The following is a 21,756-nucleotide window of genomic DNA, read 5'->3' on the forward strand; positions in this document are numbered from 1 at the left end:
CACTGTCAATCAAACTCGAGCTGTAGGAAAGTTTGGAAGTTGAGACAAGTACTGGGGGCGCTGTTTCTCAATTTCCTATGTAGTTATTAATGTTACCTACTGCAGCTTTAAGAGAGCCCTGATGTTGAGTGGTCTGTCACTGGTTCTGCTCCAGTGCATGTCAGAGGTTAATGAGTTGCTCTACAGTGAGATTACCCTTGTGAACTCTGTCACAGGCAGCGCTCAGGGGAATTAACTGGTTAATGAAATGAAAAGGAGAGGATGTGACATGGATTTAGCTTAAATGGTAGACTGAATGGGCAAATGACTATGATGCTTCAGCGATTCGCTTGTTTGGGGACTTAGGTGCAAACATTAGGTCTGGACTGTTAGCAAATTATAATGCAGTTCAGATTGGTAGCTACTGAGTATTAGCAATTTGTCTTGACTGAAACAGATATCATCTAGCTATAGACCTACCTGAAATGATCTTTCTGCATTTGACCATCATATAATAGTATATAAACCCTTGCCTCCTCCCTTTCCATTTGGAGACATGCTAGCCTTACTCGAGTACGTGCAGTACTACCCATTTTCTCACTAAATAAGTCACAAAGGATTCAAAAGGATCCCGGTGTTGTGCCATCAGGAAGGCCTCTCTGCATGGCCTCAAGGAAGCCGTGCATCTGATGGCACAACAAGTGTATAGTGTATGCCCATGGGCAGCTTTCCTATCCCAAAGCCCCCCCCCCCCCCCCCCCCTGTGCGAGTGAACAACAAAAACAAACAAACATAAAGTACGATACCGCGTATTGGCTTGAACAAAAAACTGGTGTGGAAAAAGAGTACACTAATGAAACAACAACCTTTTAACCGTAGTTACAAAGAACAACTATTTCAATCAGAAGTCCTAAACTCTACAGAACTCCAAACAAATACAACACTATCCAAACAGTAGGCCTATGCTCTCACTCCAACCAACTCTTAGAACAAACAGGGGTTGAAAGCTGGTTTAGTGAAAACCCTGAGTTGGGTAACCATAAAATGAGGCAACCTCTGGGTTTTCCATTCCAGAAAGAGAGATAACGAAAACTTTTGGTAAGTGTCCATGGTAACTTACTCTGTGAACCTATCCCCTATGGTTTGAATGGGAAACTGAACAGTATATTAACATTAACCAAATAATGCCAATACTAACGGAATTACAGTTATTTGACTCTATAGGTTAAATCAGAGCAAGAATGGTCAAAGTAAGTTTAAATAAAATAAACATTTAATAACATTGCAAATGAATGAAATTAATTAGAAGGTAAATATGATACAAAATGCAGTAAGTTACACAATGAGATATGAGAGCCATAAAGTTGAGACTCCATCTAGTAACTCCAGATTTTAGCATATGAGAGGTGGGGGCAGGTTGACACAGCCTTACAAGATCAGCCTTTATTCTTCTGCCCCAAGTACACCATCTCTTGGTCAGTGTTTGGCACTTGCTTCATGAGATGCAGTTTGTACAACTCATTTACTGGTAACTGGGAATACATGAGATTACATTAAATTCCACAGTTCCTCATGCAGAATTCACCTGCCATTAAATGAACATCTCACTGTGTACAACATCCATGTTTTGTTCAACAGGATCAGAATGTGCAAATCGTTTTCTATTAATTATTCTCATAATTTCAGTGTAACTGACAATTCCACACAAGCCTGTAAATAAAAGTACACGGGGAGAGAACTACCAGTAGCTACCATACATGTATGCCTCTCTGCATCCATCTCTGCGGCAGTAGTCAACGTCTCTTCATCATCATAATCATCATCATCCTGTGATGAAAGGCGTAGGCTACAATCACAAGCTTATAGGCCTAAGCAAAATATGCATTACCTGTTCGTAGTATGTTTTTATATTTAATATAGCACTTAACATGTTAATTCCAACATTACTTCACCAGTAATATTAACGGACAGTGTGGTTAAATGTTCAATGTATGGACTGGCTACTGCATTCAAATGTATGCATTGACTCGGCCAGCAATTGTCTCTGATGCCAATTGTCTCATACGCTGCTACAGCCGTGTTACTTTATTGAGGAATATGTGCTCAGATTCACCATAAACACGTATTAACACTTCTATCTGAAGTGTGGGGATCTACACCGTTTTTTGTCGCCGGGTGCCATGGTGGATCCTAGTATCGGAGCTTCAATGATGTTGGCTTCATGCCCGCGCTTAACTCTGAGTGGACGTACCCGGAGTTGATTTAAATCAGCTTTACTGGAACCGAAAAGTTGGGGTTTCCCATTTTAGGGTAAATCATCTCAGAGTTCAGGGTTAGGTTCACAGTTTGTCACGCTTTCTGGAATAACCCCCGGAACTCAATGCGTATACATGTTGCCCTTTGAACAGAACACTTGTTTATATTGGTTGGTGTCATAAAGATGAGTGCAGTATAATAGTTTTAGTTGGAAATGGAGCCCAAAAGAATATTGAGACAGACCCTGATCTGTATGTTGTTTCTTACATGTATTACCGGACTGCACGAAGAAATACTATCACATGTTGGTGAGTGTTTCTAAAGGGCAATGCAGCATCAGACTTTTAAGGAATTCATGACAGAACATATTGCCCATCACCGGGTAAATCTGTTGTTTCAGAGACTAATTTGTCTTAGATTGTATTGGTCTTATAAAATGAGTTATTTTATATAGGATCCTGTACAAAGCTACATCCATTTGTCAGCACTTAACAGCATTTGTACAGCACTCAAAATGCCAGCTAATTATCATTGAGTGTTTTTAGATATACGTGTAGTAAAACTCTATCTAGAAAACTTGTATGCGACACAAGTTTTATGACAGAGTAATTTCTCAGTGTAAAATGTTTGTGAATAGATACACTAATTACTGTCTTTGGTTATGTTACCTTTATGGATAGATGAAGTTTTTTTTTAATCTTGCTAACTCCATAGCAATGTTATGAAATTCCATTGCATTTAGGACCGTTTTTGAAAATGGATCAGGCTTTGGTTACTGTTCGTAACATGTTACCAGAAGGAGTGGATGTCTTCTACACTTCTGATTACTGCTACAAGGTATCAAGAGTTCTGCATGTGTGTGTGTGTGTGTGTGTGTGTGTGTGTGTGTGTGTGTGTGTGTGTGAGAGAGAGAGAGATCAATATTATGTGTATGTGTTTAATGTGAGTTTGTGTATTGCTCTTAATTCATTGTGTATCGTCCCACGTAGTGTCTCAACCAGCCCCTGGTCACGTTGAAAAGTGGCTACCAAAATACATCTGTTGTGGTTAGTACCCACTTTGTCCTGACTCTGCAGGTAGAATCCCAAGAAACAAACACACCTCTCTGCAGGTAAACTTGATTCAATTCTGAACAGATATAATGTAAATATTATAATATTTATAATATTATGTGACACCATGTTGATTGAATGGTGGTAATTGCATATACTGGTATACCATGCCTGTTATTAATTCTGTTTCTCTATTATTGTAAATTAGTTGCTGGTCTTTAACCATTTGAGTTCTCGACATAGAGCAGGAAATACTACTCTTGCATTCAATAATTGCATCAGCGATCCATGAGATTATTTACTGGGGTTGGAAGGTGATTCTAACCTGTTTTATGGAACTGAGTTATGTCTTTGTTGAATCTACCTCACTGGGTATTGATCAGAGGCCTTTTGGGGGTTAATAGCAGCTGACACTCCAATAATGATGAAAAGAGTCATTGAGATTTCTGAGTAACATCTTGTTGAAATGTCCAAGGGGATGTCCAACAAAAGGAAACAGGAATCACACTTATAAACAATCACTTTTTATGAGACGACAGGGCAAAGCTTTACATTTGGGGGTCACCCTTAAACATGCTCCGAGGGATCTGGTTACACACAACAAGATATTGGTGTTTTTTCCTCCACGTCAGCTGAGATCTAGTCTTGGGCTTCCTAGATCAATGCAGTGGTCCCTAACCAGACTCAGCCACTATTGATTTCCTTTTGCCCTTAAAAAAAACACTCCAAGTGATAGCCAGTATGTCATCCCCCCTCAAATCAATAACAGCTTGTAATGCACATTTTTGGGATCTGAAACCAGAGATGGTGATCCTGAAGATGAGACCTGCAGTTATGGTCTGTAACACTAGGTGGCCCTCAAGATCCTTTTAGTTGTTTTTTGGTAGATAATGGAATAGATTGTGTGTAGAGGAAGATACCTACAAAGGGTAAAAGATCAGATGAATGTTTGAGACAACAGTTTGCAATAATATTCAATAAAACATTTTTTCATGTGGATCTATACAACAGCTTACCACTATCATGATTAATGACAAATAACTGTTCTGTTGTCATTATACCCATGTCTACTGGATGCCTTTTTGATGATCCAGGTGGAGTCAGCTGTATGAAGAGGCAGGCCATTACTCTGTCTGGGTCCAACAGTCCGATTCCTCCAGTAACGCAACCTGCTCACACACTGTAGATACAAGTCCACAAAATGCCTACTTGCGTAAGTACACAAGTGATACATCTTCCTTCATTATTTTTTTAAAATTATTTATACAACTTGTATTCCAACCTAATACCTAATATTTACATATGTAAATAATGAACATGAACTTCATAGAGATGGCCGATGCCAATAATTAAGAAAGGAAAGTAAGTACTAATGTACTTCTAAATCTTGAGAGTAATCCTGAGCCTAAGACTTTGATCCTCACAGCTCCTAATTGAATCAGCAAGAGGAGACATCAGCTGTGTTGTACACTTCTATTGAGAGGTAATTCTCTCTCATCTCACGGGACAAGATGTGTATCGATTAGATAAGACAGCCTTTCTTGAAAACGGATAAAAGAAAAGCTTTTCAGTTTGTTTTGGAGACTGCTCCAAAACAAAGGGGATTGTGGGTAATACATTAGGGAGCGTGGAGGGATTAGTTTGTAATGGGATTTTGAAAGCGTCTTTTTCCATAATGTACACTCAACTTACCAATATTGCAGATTATGTTGTATATCAGACTTTTAAGGCCAAGTAGCCATTATCTAGCAGATATACAGTCAGAAGGACCGCACCCCCACTGTATGATGAGCTTCCATTAGCTTCAGTGTCCGGTGATTATACTTAGGCTCATAGGGCTTTCACAGCTGTTGCTAATGGTCTGGTCATCAGAAGCAGCTAAAGGCACCAGGAACAGGTTAGAATTGCCATACAGAATGCTATTTCAAAGTTAACCGTAGTCTGCGAAGAGATTGTTTGACACAGAATGTCCTGCTCCAGTATGTTTTTCGACTTTCAAGCCTGTCTTTAACATTGTTAGGACTGAATGATGAATTAAACCACAGGCCACAAATCACCTGAGTGAACCACAATTCTTACAGAGATAATTCAAGATGCTAGTGACCACAATTGAATATACATTTAACTGAAAAACCATAATGTATGAATTAGAAATGCAATACAGTAGATATGTGATAGTTTCATTAGGGTATAAAGCGATTTTGTTAAACCAATTGTTCTAGAATGTCTGTCTTTCATACCACATTTCTGTCAGGAATTGTGTGTATGCCAGAGAAGCTGTACTGTACACACATCCAGCCTCCATGTTCTGAGAGGTTTATGAGTTTTTATGAGTGGTGAGCATAGAGGGTTAGACTTTTCAAAGGTGATTAAATGTCTTTGTTCAGAGTAGATGTCATAGTGTGCTTTCAACCAAGGTTAAAATGAATGATTTTTGTTTGTTTTTCCACACAAGACAAACAGAGAGCACCTTGTTTCCTGTTTCCTCTGCTTTTATGCGAGTGTACATGTAGATGGCTCCTGTTATATTGGTTGATTATACCATTTTAACCTTTATTTTATAGTTGCATTATCATCATTTTTCAGCATTGTGGATGTGATTGGATTATATTCATGTCTCAATAAAACATATCCTATGGTGTATATTTAGAAAACACTCATAAGACAAAACAAGTCATAAACGTGGTTTATTTTGGCTCTTTGAACTGCTTTTGAAAGAGGTTATATGGCTAGTCTGGCTCCACCGTGTGTCATACATCCCCAGACATACAAACCTAAACCCCTGGAGCATATTACATCATTGATTCCTTCAGGCAGTTCTTCACATGCACTCCATCTTTGTTTTCCTGTCGTATTGCAGAGTAGCCTTAAAGAATGTCCCTTTTTTATAACTTGAGGCTTAGATTACCTCGATTGACTTCTCTGTGATGGATTGGTCTAGCGTTTTCTATTAGGGTTCTGTCTGTCCCCTGAGGGATCCCCCCGTGACAGAGGCTGGGTGACAGAGAGCCACAGGGGAGCATGGAGACAGGCGGTGGGAAGGATATCGTTTAAGGGTCTGGAAGTGGTAGTCAGTACTCTTATCCTAAGTCAGGTGACCTTTTGATAGAGGTAGAAGATGCCTGGCACAGACTTCTAGACTCATTGTCAACTTTACAACGTGGCTTTGGTATTCTGCTCTATTCCGTGAACAAATGTAACTTCTAAAGACAATAATGTGACAACTGTTCCTCTTCATGTGCTGTGCAGCTCTTGTGGTATCAGCTCTTTTCCTAGCCCTCCTCTCTCTCTCCTGTGTGACTGCACCCTACTGCTACAGGTAATATGACTATTTATTCATTTATTAGCATATGTTTAGCATAATGTCTATGGTGGCACAGCTCATTGATGCTGAAGCTATGTCAAGGTATTTTAACTGGAATGCTCAGACAAGTAGAGCTATACTCTTTTTCCTTTACAGGAGACGCTGTACGACAAAGTTGATCGAGCGTATGTGCTTGAAAGGTCCACAAAACTCAGTGGATTGTGTAAGTATATAGTAAAGTGTTTCCTTGGTTAAGAGAGAGTTACTCATTTAAGGACAATAGATCAATACCAACAATCACTAGCTTACTTTTCTAGGTCCTAAGTCAAAGTAGGATGCCCTGACTCTAACTCAAATTAGCACTTACTAGCCTTATTTCTATAATTGATTACTATATAAAAATATCCTTTTGTCCTTTTCAATCAAAATGGAAGGTTACATAGATCTTCCAAATACATTGTTTTGTTTGAATCGTTTTCAGTGAGTTATTGTGCAAAGGTCGAGAGGCATCTGAAATTACTTTAGAGCTCCAGTCATCAAGCTATTTGAGAGAGGGTAATAGAATGATTGATATAAATGTTATCAGATCCAGTGGTACAGCTAGCAGACATACACTGGGGTGATAGATCAAGCATTGTATCTGTCCTCTTGTCTAGCTTAACGACGTAGGCTGCTGTGTATTTTTGGTGAGCATGAATAGCTCCTCTCATCTTCCAGAGGAAGAGATCTCTGTCTTCCATATGCCGGCTTAATGGCAGTCAGATCCATCACAGGGAATTAGTACTGGTGTCTTCCTGCTCTGGCTCCTCAGACTGTGTGGGGGCCAGGGAGCCAGGGAGCCAGGGTAATATAACTGAGAGGGCAGTAGGCCAGAGTCATCCACATCCCACCCTCAGAAAACAGTGAGGAGGAGGGGCCAGCCCTCATCACAGGAAGAGGAAATGTAAAGATACTCACTCAGGCACTCACATAGGGCTCTCAAATAGTTATTAACCCTTGTGTTATCTTCGGGTCGTTCTGACCCATCAGTCATTGTGACCCACCGTCGTATTGCGACAACTTTACCGCATACAAAAACAAAGTGAAGCATTTTCTTTTAACCGTTGGGCTGTCTCAGACCCCCCACATTGCGAAGGTTAAAAGAAAGTTATTTTTATTTGTTTTTGTATTGGGTAAAATTGGGTAAACACAACGATGGTTCGTTATGAACCTTTGGGTCATGTGACCCGAAGGCAGCACGAGGGTTAACATGTCACAGCATTTCAAGACATGTTTTTGTTACTACAGAGGGTTATAGAGCGTTATTGAAGGCAGATCATATGTGTCATGTGAAAAATGGTTGAAATGTTTAAAGCATTGGCTGAAATCTTTTTGTTCAGGGTGAAACACAGAATGGTGGGGCTGAGGCAGAGGCTGCCAGACCCAAACAGAAACGTCTGCGCTCACTGGACACTTTCCGAGGGTATGTACCGTACTGTATATTATGAACAGTACTGTTTATCAGTCGATCACCACATTTGGTTTGTTTACATGCTGATTGATTTTAGGCTAATCATAGGCATGCTGAAGATGTACAGGCCTCAGTATGTATTGTATAATGCCTGATTATAAGGGTCACTGTCTGGTCACATGCTCACTTGAGCCTTTGTCATCCAGGCAGTAGCTTTGGGCATGATTTCTAATATCTTTTCTGTCTATGGTTTGGAACAGCGTATTTCTGTTGGACAGGAGTGATGTGATTTAATCTGGGGTCCCTGCTGGCCTTAATTGTGGCCTCGGGGCAGACAAAAAGCACGCCTTTCTGGAAACAGGAAGCTGGTGTGGCTTTGACCTACCCTTGCCAAATAATTGATATAATAATACCTTCAACATATCAGCACACATTCGTTTAGCTATGGATCTAGATTCTAACTGAATTGAGAGAAGTTTTGAAGCTGGGTTTTATTATTAGAGAGACATTGGCAAAACAAACATCCTCATATCTGTAATCTTCATTATACACAAAGGTGTAGACATGATTTGACATTTTTATTTTAAGTTGAATATATATCTGCAGAAGTAATAACTTTAAATCCAAGCCCCAGGCCTTCTTAATTTGGTTTGTATAGATTTGTATCACTTTACAGTGAGGGTTAGGGTTGGTCTTTGGATGGACTCTACAGCATGATAAACTTCTCAAGGTAAAACACCTCAGATTCTTGTCAAACCTTACTGCAGATAGTATTCCTCTGGGATTACAAATATTAATTAATGTTCTATAGTGGTTCCTGTCCCAGAAGTCTAATACCTTTCAACATGCTTAATCAAAGTGTGACTCAGTCTCAAGATTAACGTTGCCGGCACCTCAACCGAGTGAGTTACGATCCATATCCCAATAAGTAACAACTTTCTACGGAAGAAAGAAGCATCAGTCATCTGGCATGAGTGGTGGCACATTTCAGAGGCCAGAGGGTTTTCTTCTGAGCTGAAAGGCTTTTCAGCCCATTCCTCAGAGTCCCTGGACATGATCTATGGAGAATAGTAGACTTTGTTTGCATTTTAATTTTTCTAAAAGGATCTGTATTTGAATCTTGTGGCACAGCTAAAAGCCTGCCAACAGTTGCAGTTCTATTGAAGATTACATATTCGGAAAAAGTTGTTATGTATACAAGAAGCAACAGCAATTATAGTTTAACAGGAACGTGTCAGGTGTGCATGTAACACAAGGTGGTTGAGTAAATTCACATATTTTGTCAGGCCTAGAATCTTGATAATTATCTAGACCAGTCATTCTGTTTTCAGTCATTCTGACCAGTCAACATAGATGTTTTGGCAACAAACAAACAAAAAAACCCTAAGTAAGGTGCTATATAGCAGTACTACAGAGAATCTGAAGAACTTTATTGTTGTCACTGTAGTGACTAATGGGTGTATTTGCTACCATCTGAATGAAGATACACACTTGTGTGTCTTCAGGTTTGGGTCTGTGTGTGTGCTTGGGGGGTATGCACATTGGCTCGCTCTTCTTTAATAGGCCTTTGGAGATGATAGCGTCTGATTAAAGTCTTGTATCAGCAGGTTGGGGATAAAAGGAGCAGTAATGGCTTGGTGTACCTCCTAATTGAATCCGGCCAGAAAAACAAGGCAGGCCTGAAGAAGATACAGTGCACCTTATCAGACCACTAATTCTCTAGGATGTTGTTGTAATTTCCCTAAGGTTGTTAAAGACTACCCGATGTTTTACTTCTCAGACCGAACTACCCATGAATCAAACACGAAAAATTATCATTTTATGGCTGATGAAAAAGGAGCTTTCAGTGCGGCACAGTACGGCTCTGCACTATACCTATTACCTGCAGGCACAATCAGTTTGTGCAGTGTCATGCAACCATTTTCTGTTGTGTGATACAAACAACCTTTCAACAAGCAGCTGATTCAGTTTAGTACTCCATCATGTATGCTATGTTTCAGTGGCTTCAGCTTGCACTAAGAAATAAGTGTATCATAAATTAGAACCCAAGTGTTTAGTCAGCACTCCTGCATGAGGAGATCCAGAGGACAAGTGTTCATTTCCTGAGTGATTCATAATGCTTAGATGGCAGTACCTTGTGTTTGCAATGTGACTGAACATATACTTTTGTCCTGATCTCTTGATCTCTGAGTCACAAGTTATGTCCGTATTAATGGCATTGGATTGAATAGATGCAATGCAGCACATTTTGTTCAGTATTTCATGGCTTCACCAATCAATATCTACAAACAATTATGTAACCAATCTAATGCTAATTACATTTCTTCAATTACAATTTAACATGAAGACTATAATGATAATAATGTATTTAAAGAGCAGTGTTTTGTTATGTTTTATAGATTTTCCCTGACAGCCATGGTGTTTGTCAACTATGGAGGTGGAGGCTACTGGTTCTTTGAACATGCACCATGGAATGGTAAAGTATAAGACTGATGCTACTCCTACTTGTAAGGACAACGCTTGCAGTGACCAGTAGAAAACACTGTAGTTCAAAGCCATCTAATGTTTTCTATGGCAGCATTTATGAAGTCACGTTGTGATTCTCCTGCCTGCATTAACAATGGTAAACAAACACATGCTCATATAACCAGACCCATGTGACGTAATTCCTTATCTGTGCCAAGTCTACGTCACCTCCCACTGATCCATACAGTACTGGTAACTAACAAGAGGGAAAAGAGGAGGGTTGGATAGCCCATTTTAATGGAGACAAAATGCATCTTTGCTTGTATTTAAAGATGAACTCAATATAGGCTTTATAATAGCCACTTCATCACATCCACAGAACTATTGATTTTAGAGAATAGTTGATGGATTCTGATATTACTACAAGACCGCTACTGTCATAGAGTTGGGACGTTTATAAATCAAAATCTAACTGTAATACGAAAACTGTGTTTTTAACGGTAATGAAAAAATTATTAACAACACACTGATTGTCTCTCTGATTTAGGGCTGGGGTTAATTCGTTTAAAATGAGTTTCTTTTTGTCTGTTTTTCCATCTATCCGTCCGTGTGTCTGACCTGAATGCATGACTCTGTCTCCCAGGTCTGACTGTGGGAGATATTTTGATGCCATGGTGGGTTGGCAATTCTTTCTTCAGCTCTGGTCAATGATTAGCACTGCAATCATGACACAATTCAATGCTATTTAATAAAACGACTCATTAACAATGTGTTGCCTTTCCGACCTGGATAAAAGTACACAGTTGCCATTGAATAACACTACTCTGTGTCAGTTATTTGGACGTTTCCTAATGTTTTCCTCCAGGTTTGTGTTCATCATTGGGACATCGGTGGTATTGGCCTTTAGCTCCATGCAGAGAAAAGGAGTCACCTGTGTTCAACTGCTGCGTAAGCTCACCTGGAGAACGGTGGTCCTCATGATGATCGGTTTCTGTTTTATAAACTACTCTCCAAAGGACGGACCATGTAAGTACACACCATGTCAAATCCATGTAGGTACTACCTGAACCTGTGGTTATGTCAAATTTCCACCAAATATTCCACCAAACATTTTCATGACTTGAAAAGGGAATTCATTTGGATGGTTTCACATGACTTGTCTTAAATATCTTTATCTTCTGAGTTTCTGATATCAACTATTTCATTTGATCAAGCATTTATCCTTGGAGACAAGAGCTCTTCAGTTAATAACCTGACTGGGATGTGACAGGGCTAAATAAGGGAAGCTGTCAGAAGAGTTATTACTGTCCACCAAAAGCCAGGGTGGGCGCCCTTCACAGATTGGCCAGCCCCAATACTAATGGACCTTCCTGGGAGAATGTCTCCGTAACCAGGTTAACAAAAATATTGTTATTCTGTGCAAAGGCAAAATACAACATCAGGGGACGTTTAACAGAGGCGGATTGGGCAAAAACAACCCCTGCAGTAATGGACAATTACAGCAGATAGAGTTACATATAACCAGCTGAACAGGGGAGGCTGTGTAACCTCTCATAATGGGGTGATGACTTTGACCATAACTGCTGGTTTGTCCTGATTCTCCAAGGACGTCATTGGCACCTCCTGTGTTTAATCTAATAAAGGATTGTACTTTTCCATATTCTGAACTTCTCTCATGTCAAATGTGTCACAAGACTAAATGATTAGGTTCCTAACATGTTGATTTGTCCAAGGTAATGGCAAATTTAAAAATGTTAGATCCAGCTGTGTTAAGTTGATCTGTTTCCATATATCAGCTTGCTTCATGAGTCCATAAATAGGTCATTCGTCCCATCATCCCTGATATTATTTTATATAATTCTATTTTGGAATCAGTCAGTTGAAAGCGAAACTAATAGTTAAACAAGTCAGCTGCTATGGAACTTGAATTGTGAGACATTTAAATACTATACTTTAACCAGCAGCCTTAACAAACATAGGGCATTAGTCATTGAAAGAGCTTTTTCCTTTCCTGTGAAAAGAGACATTTCCACTTCTTATTTGATTTGTCAGGATCAATTATTAGGATTATATTGTTTTTTTACAGCACTTTGTCCTCAAAGAGGTTTTCAATTAAGTAATGTACAGATTACAATCAATCCTTTAACCCTAGACCATTCCCATCCTCCACAATTTGTCGCGACCAGAAGATAACAGAATCTTTGATTGGCTTTCCACTTCCCTGACACACACCTCCATATCCGAAGACTGACACCATTTCCTCCCATATTGGCACTAAGCGTTCACTTTCATCCTCCCTCAGGGAACAGTATACTTGTGGCCTAACGTCTGTTCCAATGGACGTTACTATCAGTTTCCTGTATGATAACTTGCTGAAGTCATCTGAAATAGTTTCACACAGTTTTGAAAAGACTATATATTTAATGTGTGCTGTACTGTAGCCATGCATATTTCTCGTAAAGGTGTGGACCTTTTGTGTGTTTATTCAGTGTCTTGGTCCTGGCTGAGGGTTCCTGGAGTTCTGCAGCGTCTCAGCTTCACATACTTTATATTGTCCCTTATGGAAACGTTCTGGGGCCAGAGAGAAATCCCAATGAGGAAGGTGAGCCCCTTTTCACACCATGTTCTCATCTCTGATTCTGTTCTAGGAACCAATTTAAACATTGCAGGAATTGACTGAATGGTTTTTAAATATCTTTTCACCTTCTAGAATCCTTGGTGGAAACCTGTCCAGGATGTGGTCTTGTATTGGCCTCAGTGGGTCTTCATTCTTCTCCTGGAGACTGTCTGGCTCTGTTTCACTTTCCTATTGCCTGTTCCCAACTGCCCCATGTGAGTCAAACCTGACATAATACCAAGCATTCCTATCATGCTATATTTTTGGACAACATCCAAGAAACCAATCATTTAGTGATTTGTCATTTAAATTACCACCCAGGCAAGATGGCAGTGGGGAATCTAAAGATTTAATCTATTTCTACATGCTGTGGTGATCTCATATGTGGCCAGACAGTAAACTGTTTGCATGCATTGGCTGGGATGGCGTTTGTGTGCTCCATGTGTTGCTGCTGTTATGAGCCATTGTGATTTATGGCTCTGAGGTGGACGCTTCACAGGGCATAATTAGCCAATCTGAGTCTGTCATGTGCAATAAGAGGGGCTGAGGCAGAGGATCCATCTTCCACTCTCTCTTTCTTTCTCTCTCTCTCTCTCTCTTCAACCCTGCTTTCTATTTTCTCTCTTTTTTTACTTTCTCTTTTCTTAATTTTCGTGACCCCGCATGGCCATAGTAAGGAAGTTGATGATAGTATGGTTTAATGGTGAGAGAAAATAACACCAGCATTTTTGTTTCTCCTATTTTCCCTTTTTTTATTATGTTTGCCTATGATGGGATGAGGATAGGGAGGATGTGATAGTAGACAGTATAATTTATCTAAAACCTTTGTTTCCCCAAAGAGGTTATTTGGGTGCTGGTGGAATTGGGGATGATGGCCTCTACCCCAACTGTACTGGAGGGGCAGCAGGATATATTGACAAGTGGTTACTGGGACACAACATCTACCGTTATCCAACATGCAGGGTAAGGTTGAGTACTTTCCAATGACTAAGACTCACTCATTACTTCAGGAAAGTCATAAAGTCATTAAGGGATTAGATTAGCAGAATTATATGCCAATATGTAGTAATTTTTGTCCTTTGTTTGTCAGGAAATGTATCGTACGACAGAGCCGTTTGATCCAGAGGGGGTTCTGGGAACCATCAACTCTGTAGTCCTGGGATTTCTGGGCATGCAAGTAAACTGAGCTTATGTTTAGTCAATCTTTTTTTTATTTTTTTTATCCATGCATTTCTTGCCTACCTCTTCCATGATTTTGTCCTAACTGGAAAAGTACATTTCTTCTCACAGGCTAAATTATTTTCAGTATGCCTAGTTAAATTTTGAATTTTTCTTTTAATAATCAAATTCGGATTTACTGTGTGTTCTGACACCAAGTTTGAGCCAGTGCTACAATAATTGTTGGGTTAGGGACATTTTCCTGCCTGGAAAGGTTCAGCTGTTCTTCTTCATTGACACCTCATGTCCCCTCAAGGTTAGGACAGCGCTTTGGGTTCTCAGGAGAGATTGTTTATAATGGCACACAAACTTTGATGGTGACTCTGTTGCATCATGAAACGGTTTTTGGGGTGGGAAGTTGCTATGCACAACCAACCACATTTCTGAATTCCCGGTGGGCGGTTAGCGCTGAGCTCTTCCGTCAGCGAGTCTTAGGTGACACACCAGGTGTCTGCTGCCCTTGTCTGTGTTTGCCCATGCTAATGTCCTCAGCTGAGACATATTTATCATCACCAAATTAATCAGAGAGCGCGGGTGACTTACACACCACATCTGGCACTGCAAAATAGGTGAAATACGAGAGCTCTGTCAGGGACGCAGTATTCACATCCACGTCCCTAACAATCTCTATTTAGCTCACCCAATACAGATAAATGAACAAGCTGATTGTTAGTGTAGTGTTTATCAGATATCTTGTTCAAAGTATTAGATATGAATAAGTGACCTAAATATCCTGTTTTGTGATAATCTATGTCATTTTCATCCACAGGCTGGAAAAATTCTACTTTTCTACAAGAAAATGAATGTCAGCATCCTTTCCCGATTTCTAATATGGGCCATCATTCTGGTAGGTAGCATCTTTCGTATCTAGAAAGAAGATACTGGAAGCTGGATCTGGTAGCCTATATTTGAAACTCTGTCTTTACAAGTATTTACATTTGTTCATTTCGTAGATGCTTATATCCAAAGCAACGTACACATAGTGCATATTAAGTGCAGCAGAAAATCAAGGATTAGTGCACAGTTCTATCATAATGTCTTCCCTCTGAATTTCTGGCCTTTGAACTAATCACAAATGCCAGCTTATGCCACCTGTACTGTAAAAAAGAGTTTAAAGTAGACTCATTTGTTTTGCATCAACTGATCAATGAGTCTTAGCTGCACAAAGTCCTGATAAGCCGTTCTTTGTTCTATAGGTATGTGATCTCAGTGCATGTTTCAACCACACCACCATGTATGGATGAGTGTTTCCGGGCAGACATAAGTATCCAGAGACCCAGGGGATAGCCTCTGCCTCTTTTTGCTTATGTGACTCTCATGTGTGGTTTTAGAATGTAAAAAGCCTGCATATTGGTTACATTGAGCTCTAACATGGCAGAGCTCATGTTCTCCTATCCGTTCATGGCTAAAGTCTGTCCAAAGACGCAATAAATAGAGGTAGACCAAACAGATGATTTGATGCAAGAGATAAACCAATGTCCTGCTCTCCTAGTTGCAGCTTATTCTGGGCCTGAACACTGGTGTTCATTCATTTAAAAAGGGTATTGTGTAGCTTAGATTGAACTGAATCATGTAAGCAAGTATGGAGGGTAGATTTGTTTTGGACTACCATTCATTCTGGGTGGTCTCAAAACAAATAGAGGCACAGGCTGGCTGCTATTTCATTTAGGCGGGCACCCGTCCCACAGGGAGATGCTAAGTGTTATGTGAGACGCTGACCCGTCTTTGCATCTGAAGACAACAAAAGGGAAGCAATCCACTCTAATAAGATCACAACACAACAACACAAATTCTATATAGTGATTATATGGTTTGCCAAACTATATGTGACCTTCTGGTATTACATAATCTTTTGTGAGAAGCAGACCTCAGCCATTGGCTGTGATGGAGGATTCGTTTGTTTTGGTGGCAGTAATCCGGATGTCCTGCTCCCAGTGACTATGCGTGCTGATGGAGAGGAGTTAGCTGGAAGAAAACAAGCAGGCCAGTAGACTCAGGGTGGTGATACAGAAGGCAGATCTACTTTTGCACAGCATATTTATTTACTGATTTACTTTGTAATATTGATGTTGATCACCAGGTTGGATAGAAACACTACATTATAATAGCATGCTGACACCTTTATAGAAGGAGAGTGTGTTCAGATGTTTTAGGAATCACCCCATCAGAGGCCATAGAATGGGTCTCCTAATGTTATTAGCATCAATGCCTTTGACAAATCTCTCCATTATGTTTCTTATGCTGAATCTTATTGAGTATTATTGTAGTGCGAGAAGCTTCGGGGAACTGAAATAAATTAGATCCATTTTGGTCTTCCCAGAGGCATAGAATGAAACCACCTTGATATATTATTGTACATTATGATGTACCATTAGGCTTTACCAGTCAGTGTATATGCTCCTAGAATTTCCATGTCATCCCCAGTCTGCACTGCAGAGATTACTTCAATCCTGCCGTACTGGACTGTAGCCTACCATATGTTAGAGGTGTTCTCAACTAAATAGTTGCAATCAAAAGACAATGGATGAGAGATCAATGCATCAATTGTTAAAACAATTTGTGATTCAAAAAACTGCAAATTCATGTAGTTTCTGAAGTGTATGAGATCTGTTCAGATGTTTCCTTGTGCCACGTCAAATAAGCTCAGGGTTTAGTTCTTTTTGCAATCGTTTTGTCAGGAGTCTCTCTGGAACCAATATTCTATTGTTCAGTTTTTATGTGGAAAGACTTTGTTGTTTGTTGACTTTTTCTGATACAGTAGATATCCAGTTCAGCCTATTTACAGTCAAATAATGGAACCAGAGTTAAGTGTTTTCCTGAACAAGTTTAGTGAAATTTTAAAAGTGATTGACCAGCACTTGATATTGACTTCTCTAATAAGATTCAGCCTTCGAGGGGAGGTTTGGAGCTGCGTTCGAGCAGCCTCTTGTATTCGAAATGTGCTCTTGACATTAGCGGTTACCCTTGGTAAGCCAAGGAGCTAATAGCTTCAGCCAGACAACCACAGCACTTGGCTACAGACAGACAAACAGAAAGAAAGTAAGACAAACAGACAGACACAGTTGACTAAAAAAGACCAGACCATCTGCACTGTGCAGGGGTGTTGTTGTGGCATGGCTGCCATGGCTGCTGGTGCTTTGATATTCTGGGGCTGCCATGCGTCCTTCTCCTAATAAACAGCAGCCAGAGTTAATTAAAGCCCAACGATCAGGGCCTGGGAGTGAGAGATTGAAATTGAGCGATTGCCCCACATACCAGCCCCGTCCCACATCCTGCCTGCATAGCCTGGAGACTCAATCTAGCCACAGCCAGGCTATTTCCACATCATCGATTCTGTCATCTATACAAATGATGGATATCCACCTAACAAGCATGGTGTTTGGGTTCTGATCTATTGTATGGTGCTTATGACAGGAACACAGAAGACTTTCTCTAAAAAAACAAAGCCATTCAAAAAGAATAATGTACTGTAATAAAGATTGTAATTGACCATTATACTGAAGCCCATGCAAACTGTACATTTTGTTAAGTGATTGAACAGATGTATGTAAATTTGGCCATAAATATTTCCAACTCTACTTGGAGCATGCAAGCATCAGGAATCTATATACTGTGAATAGAAACCCAAATCTTGAATTTACATTACATTACATTTAGTCATTTAGACGCTCTTATCCAGAGCAACTTACAGTAAGTACAGGGACATTCCCCCGAGGCAAGTAGGGTGAAGTGCCTTGCCCAAGAACACAACGTCAGTTGGCATGACCGGGAATCAAACTGGCAACCTTCGGATTACTAGCCCGATTCCCTCACCGCTCAGCCACCTGACTCCCAGGTAATTTAAAGTTTACTGTAAAACTGATGGGTTTGCAGTTTGTTTGTGTAGCTGAGACTTGAGGGACCTTTTTGATCAGAGTCTCCGATAATCGGTTTATCTTCCTGACTTGCTTGATTCTGTTGGCCCATGTTTTTTTGCAGCCCAATACTGCGTGCTTTATCGCCCTGCATTGATTTGAAATCTGTTTCATTTCCACCCTCAGGGAATCTCTACAGCCATCCTTACTAAGTGCACGCGAGACGAAGGATTTATACCTGTCAATAAAAACCTTTGGTAAGTGCTTCCTGACCCTCTAAATCCATCCACTTTCCTCACAAAAGAAAGGATGAGTTTCCAGCAGACACAAATCATGGTCTGCTAAAACACGCGTTTACTTACCTCTAACGACAGATACGACTGTAAATAATCACCCCGGCTGTCGGGGGTGTGATGCAGAAGGGTGATACATTCTCCAACAGGGTCACTCTTCCTCACAGCCAGGTGAATAGAGGGAATAGGGATATTTTATTCTCCCTACCCCACCACCCATCACAACAGGAGAACCTCTCCCTGCTGGTGGAGACGGAGTGGAGTTCTGGGAATCAAAACGGCAGCATGCTTATGTACAGTTCATTCACATTTAGACTAAACAGAGTACACTGTATACCTATTGAGTTAATGCCTTAATGGTTGCTTCATAATGATAACATAGTGTCATAATCCTGCACAAATATTCAATCAATGTTTTATAGTGATTTGGTATGAAATACAGTATGATTATGGAGGCACCGATTTTATAGCTGTTGTATTTCTTCCATAATCTCCCTGTACATTACATGAATCACTTTAATGCTATGTCAGGCATAATACAATTTCTTCGATGATATGTAAGCAACTTCTCTGATGTCCCACAGGGGCTTCAGCATAGCCGTGCTCATCCTTCCACATTACCTGCACTGGCTTTATGGGCAGTTCATCATGGGCATATTGAGCTCTTGAGTATGACTCCCTGCCTGCATGTCTAAAAGTAATTAACTCCCAGCCAAGAGTCTTTTTTGGCCCCACTTCAGATAAGATAAAAGATGCTGCCCACCGCGAGCCTCTGGGATGCAGCCATTTTACATTAGATGATATAACATCAAACATTCTTGCACTTAGTAACAGACAGGGACATGACTCGCTGGCAGGGATTCATGGGGCATGTGCCAGGGATCCACTATGGAAGCTAATGCTTTATACTGGCTGGCCCTACTGTAGTTATGCACCTGCAGCATTGGGAAATATCAGTGTGCAGTTTATACTGGCCTGCCTAATGCCGTTCAACACTTTCTGCTGATCACAAAAACTCTGGCAATCAAGTTTAGAGAAGTTGATAAGAGTACTGTTCTTTACGTTGTGTGCCCCCAGGTCTCTGTCCTTTGTGACATGCACAGGCTGTTTCTCCTTCCTCCTGCTGGGAGCCATGTACTTTATAATGGACATCAAGGGTTGGTGGGGTGGCCAGCCTTTCATATACCCAGGTAAACCCATTGACATTGACTCAGGGCCTCAGTCTTACTAAACCAACGTAGAACAGAAGCAATTACAAGAATAAGAAACCATAAACAAAATGTCTTTCAACTGTCAATGGATTTTCTCTGGATTTACTGTCTAACGTTGTGATCTTCAGGGATGAACTCCATATTTGTGTATGTGGGCCACTCCCTCCTGGGTTCCTATTTCCCTTTCAGCTGGGAGATGCGTTTCCAGCAGAGTCACTGGGAGCGCCTGTTCCAGGGCCTGTGGGGCACATCTCTCTGGATCCTTGTCGCATACCTGCTGTACAGGAAGAGATTCTTCCTCAAAATCTGATTGCTTGACTGACTCCACTCTGTACATGCCTTGTTTGGTCTTGTTATCTGCCATCTATGTCAGACCTCAAGAGATGTATGCTCTTTGTTGTTGAACAGCCCTGTATAGTGAACATTTATAAAATTTGTCAAAAAAACACAGTGGACTATTGCGTGTGGGTGAATGCTTTTACACAAGTGACACTATCATATCTAGCATTCCACAGCTCCATTACTGAAAAGGGTAGACGTGATTCAAGCAGATGTCTGATTTACTGTCGTCCATGGACACCCCTTGATGTTTTATGTGGTGTTAGTTGTGTTAGGCACTGAATAGAGTGATTAAATCAAATATACTGAGGTGGTACTTAACAAATTAGAGTGAGGGATTCTGCTACACCGTAGTAGCCATTATGTGTCTGTTGCCATGGCCACGCCTCCTCTCTTCAAAAGAGAGTGTACCATCTGCTCTCCGAGTGACAGCACTTTAATAGGGGTCAAGATGGACAGTGTCATAAATATGACCAGCACCTTTTGCACTCATACTAATGTAAAATTTTGGAAACTATGCATCCGCTTTGCCATGTGATAACCACACTGCTCCCAAAATGATACTACCAGAAACTCACATCCACTTCACATAGTGTATATTTCGTTTTTTTATTTGACTTTTCTTTCAGTTGTTCCATCTTTCCATTGCATTACCAGAGACAGACATCTGATTGAATCATCTCACCTTGGAAGCATCTCTATGACATATGGTTTTTCCACTCTAAAGCTTGTGGTACTGCCGGTACACAGTGTAAGTAGTTTCCGGAACATCCTGTTCTATCAAATAATGCTCAAGATTCTACAAATGTTTACTACTTCAACAGAACAATGAATTCAACATGTTCCTCCTCACCAGAATAGATGCTAAGTAGCATAGACGGTTTGGTACGTTTTAGTGAAATTGTGAATGTCCCTATCTCTATAATCATGTCTGAGAAGAAGCTGGATGCCATTCACTTTACAAAAAGCCAAACCATTAGATAACATTGTGGTTACACTTGTCATGAGAGCGTTACCACATTTCCTTGTTCGCATTGATTTCCATCGACCAGATGTCTCAGGATACCTATAGTCTGACATATGGTAACTTCAGCTGTGTTAATAGTTTCTAGCGGAGGCGAGTCATATCACATTCATATTTTATATCACATGTACATTCCATTTCCCTTTGTGTAGTGTTCTCACTTTCCTGGTAATGCAATGACTAAGACATCCAAGTGTTTCATTTCTTAAAAAAATCAACAAATTCTTAACAGAAAATAAATAGCAATGTGTATCTTTTAGTAGCATTATACAGTTGATTATCTTGTATTTGTGTAATGACATTGCAAACCTTTAATTTAAGCGGTTAATTGGTCACCACTGTTATAGTCGTGTGACCAAACACGTAGGGTTCTGTATTGTACAGTATTTGCTCCATGTTTCACCTGGCTCTATTACATACTACAATGTGCACCTGAGCCTAGGAGTATCTGGTGTAACCAGGGTCGTCAAACTGGGGGGAAACGTGGATCTGACAACCCAGGGCCCCAATGGAGATGGGGCCCTCGAAAAGCTTGGAATGAAAATTTGTTGAATGAAAAAACAGACCAAACCAAAATGGGGGAGGGGCAGAGTCCAATATCTTCATGGGGCCACAGATTCTTAGCGGCGCCCCTGTGTGCAACTTCTGTGGAAGGAATATATAGTGGTCCCTTTCAACTGGATACAATACCTC

At 40.4% G+C, this 21,756-nt stretch overlaps 1 protein-coding gene across 1 annotated transcript; it reads left to right on the plus strand.

Moving 5' to 3' along the window:
- The first annotated feature begins 2,421 nt into the window (after positions 1-2,421).
- On the plus strand, positions 2,422-20,144 carry si:dkey-192p21.6 (uncharacterized protein LOC565246 homolog). Its single transcript, XM_062464645.1, has 18 exons — positions 2,422-2,543; positions 2,978-3,072; positions 3,225-3,346; positions 4,382-4,500; positions 6,537-6,606; positions 6,748-6,814; positions 7,971-8,053; positions 10,441-10,517; positions 11,151-11,181; positions 11,373-11,533; positions 12,997-13,109; positions 13,218-13,339; positions 13,964-14,087; positions 14,215-14,301; positions 15,112-15,189; positions 18,383-18,453; positions 19,567-19,679; positions 19,829-20,144. Exons 1-18 carry the CDS (start codon positions 2,450-2,452, stop codon positions 20,008-20,010), a joined length of 1,809 nt encoding a protein of 602 aa, XP_062320629.1. The 5' UTR covers positions 2,422-2,449; the 3' UTR covers positions 20,011-20,144.
- The last annotated feature ends 1,612 nt before the right edge of the window (positions 20,145-21,756 follow it).

This window comes from Osmerus eperlanus, chromosome 6 (genome assembly GCF_963692335.1).
Source record: "Osmerus eperlanus chromosome 6, fOsmEpe2.1, whole genome shotgun sequence".
Lineage (NCBI taxonomy): Eukaryota > Metazoa > Chordata > Actinopteri > Osmeriformes > Osmeridae > Osmerus > Osmerus eperlanus.

Bases quoted from the DNA above. Each gene is read 5' to 3' on its own strand.
- si:dkey-192p21.6 (XM_062464645.1), top strand. From the start codon at position 2,450: ATGGAGCCCAAAAGAATATTGAGACAGACCCTGATCTGTATGTTGTTT. The intron at 6,607-6,747 runs GTAATATGACTA...TTTCCTTTACAG, and splicing joins ACTGCACCCTACTGCTACAG to GAGACGCTGTACGACAAAGT. The intron at 14,302-15,111 runs GTAAACTGAGCT...TTTCATCCACAG, and splicing joins TGGGATTTCTGGGCATGCAA to GCTGGAAAAATTCTACTTTT.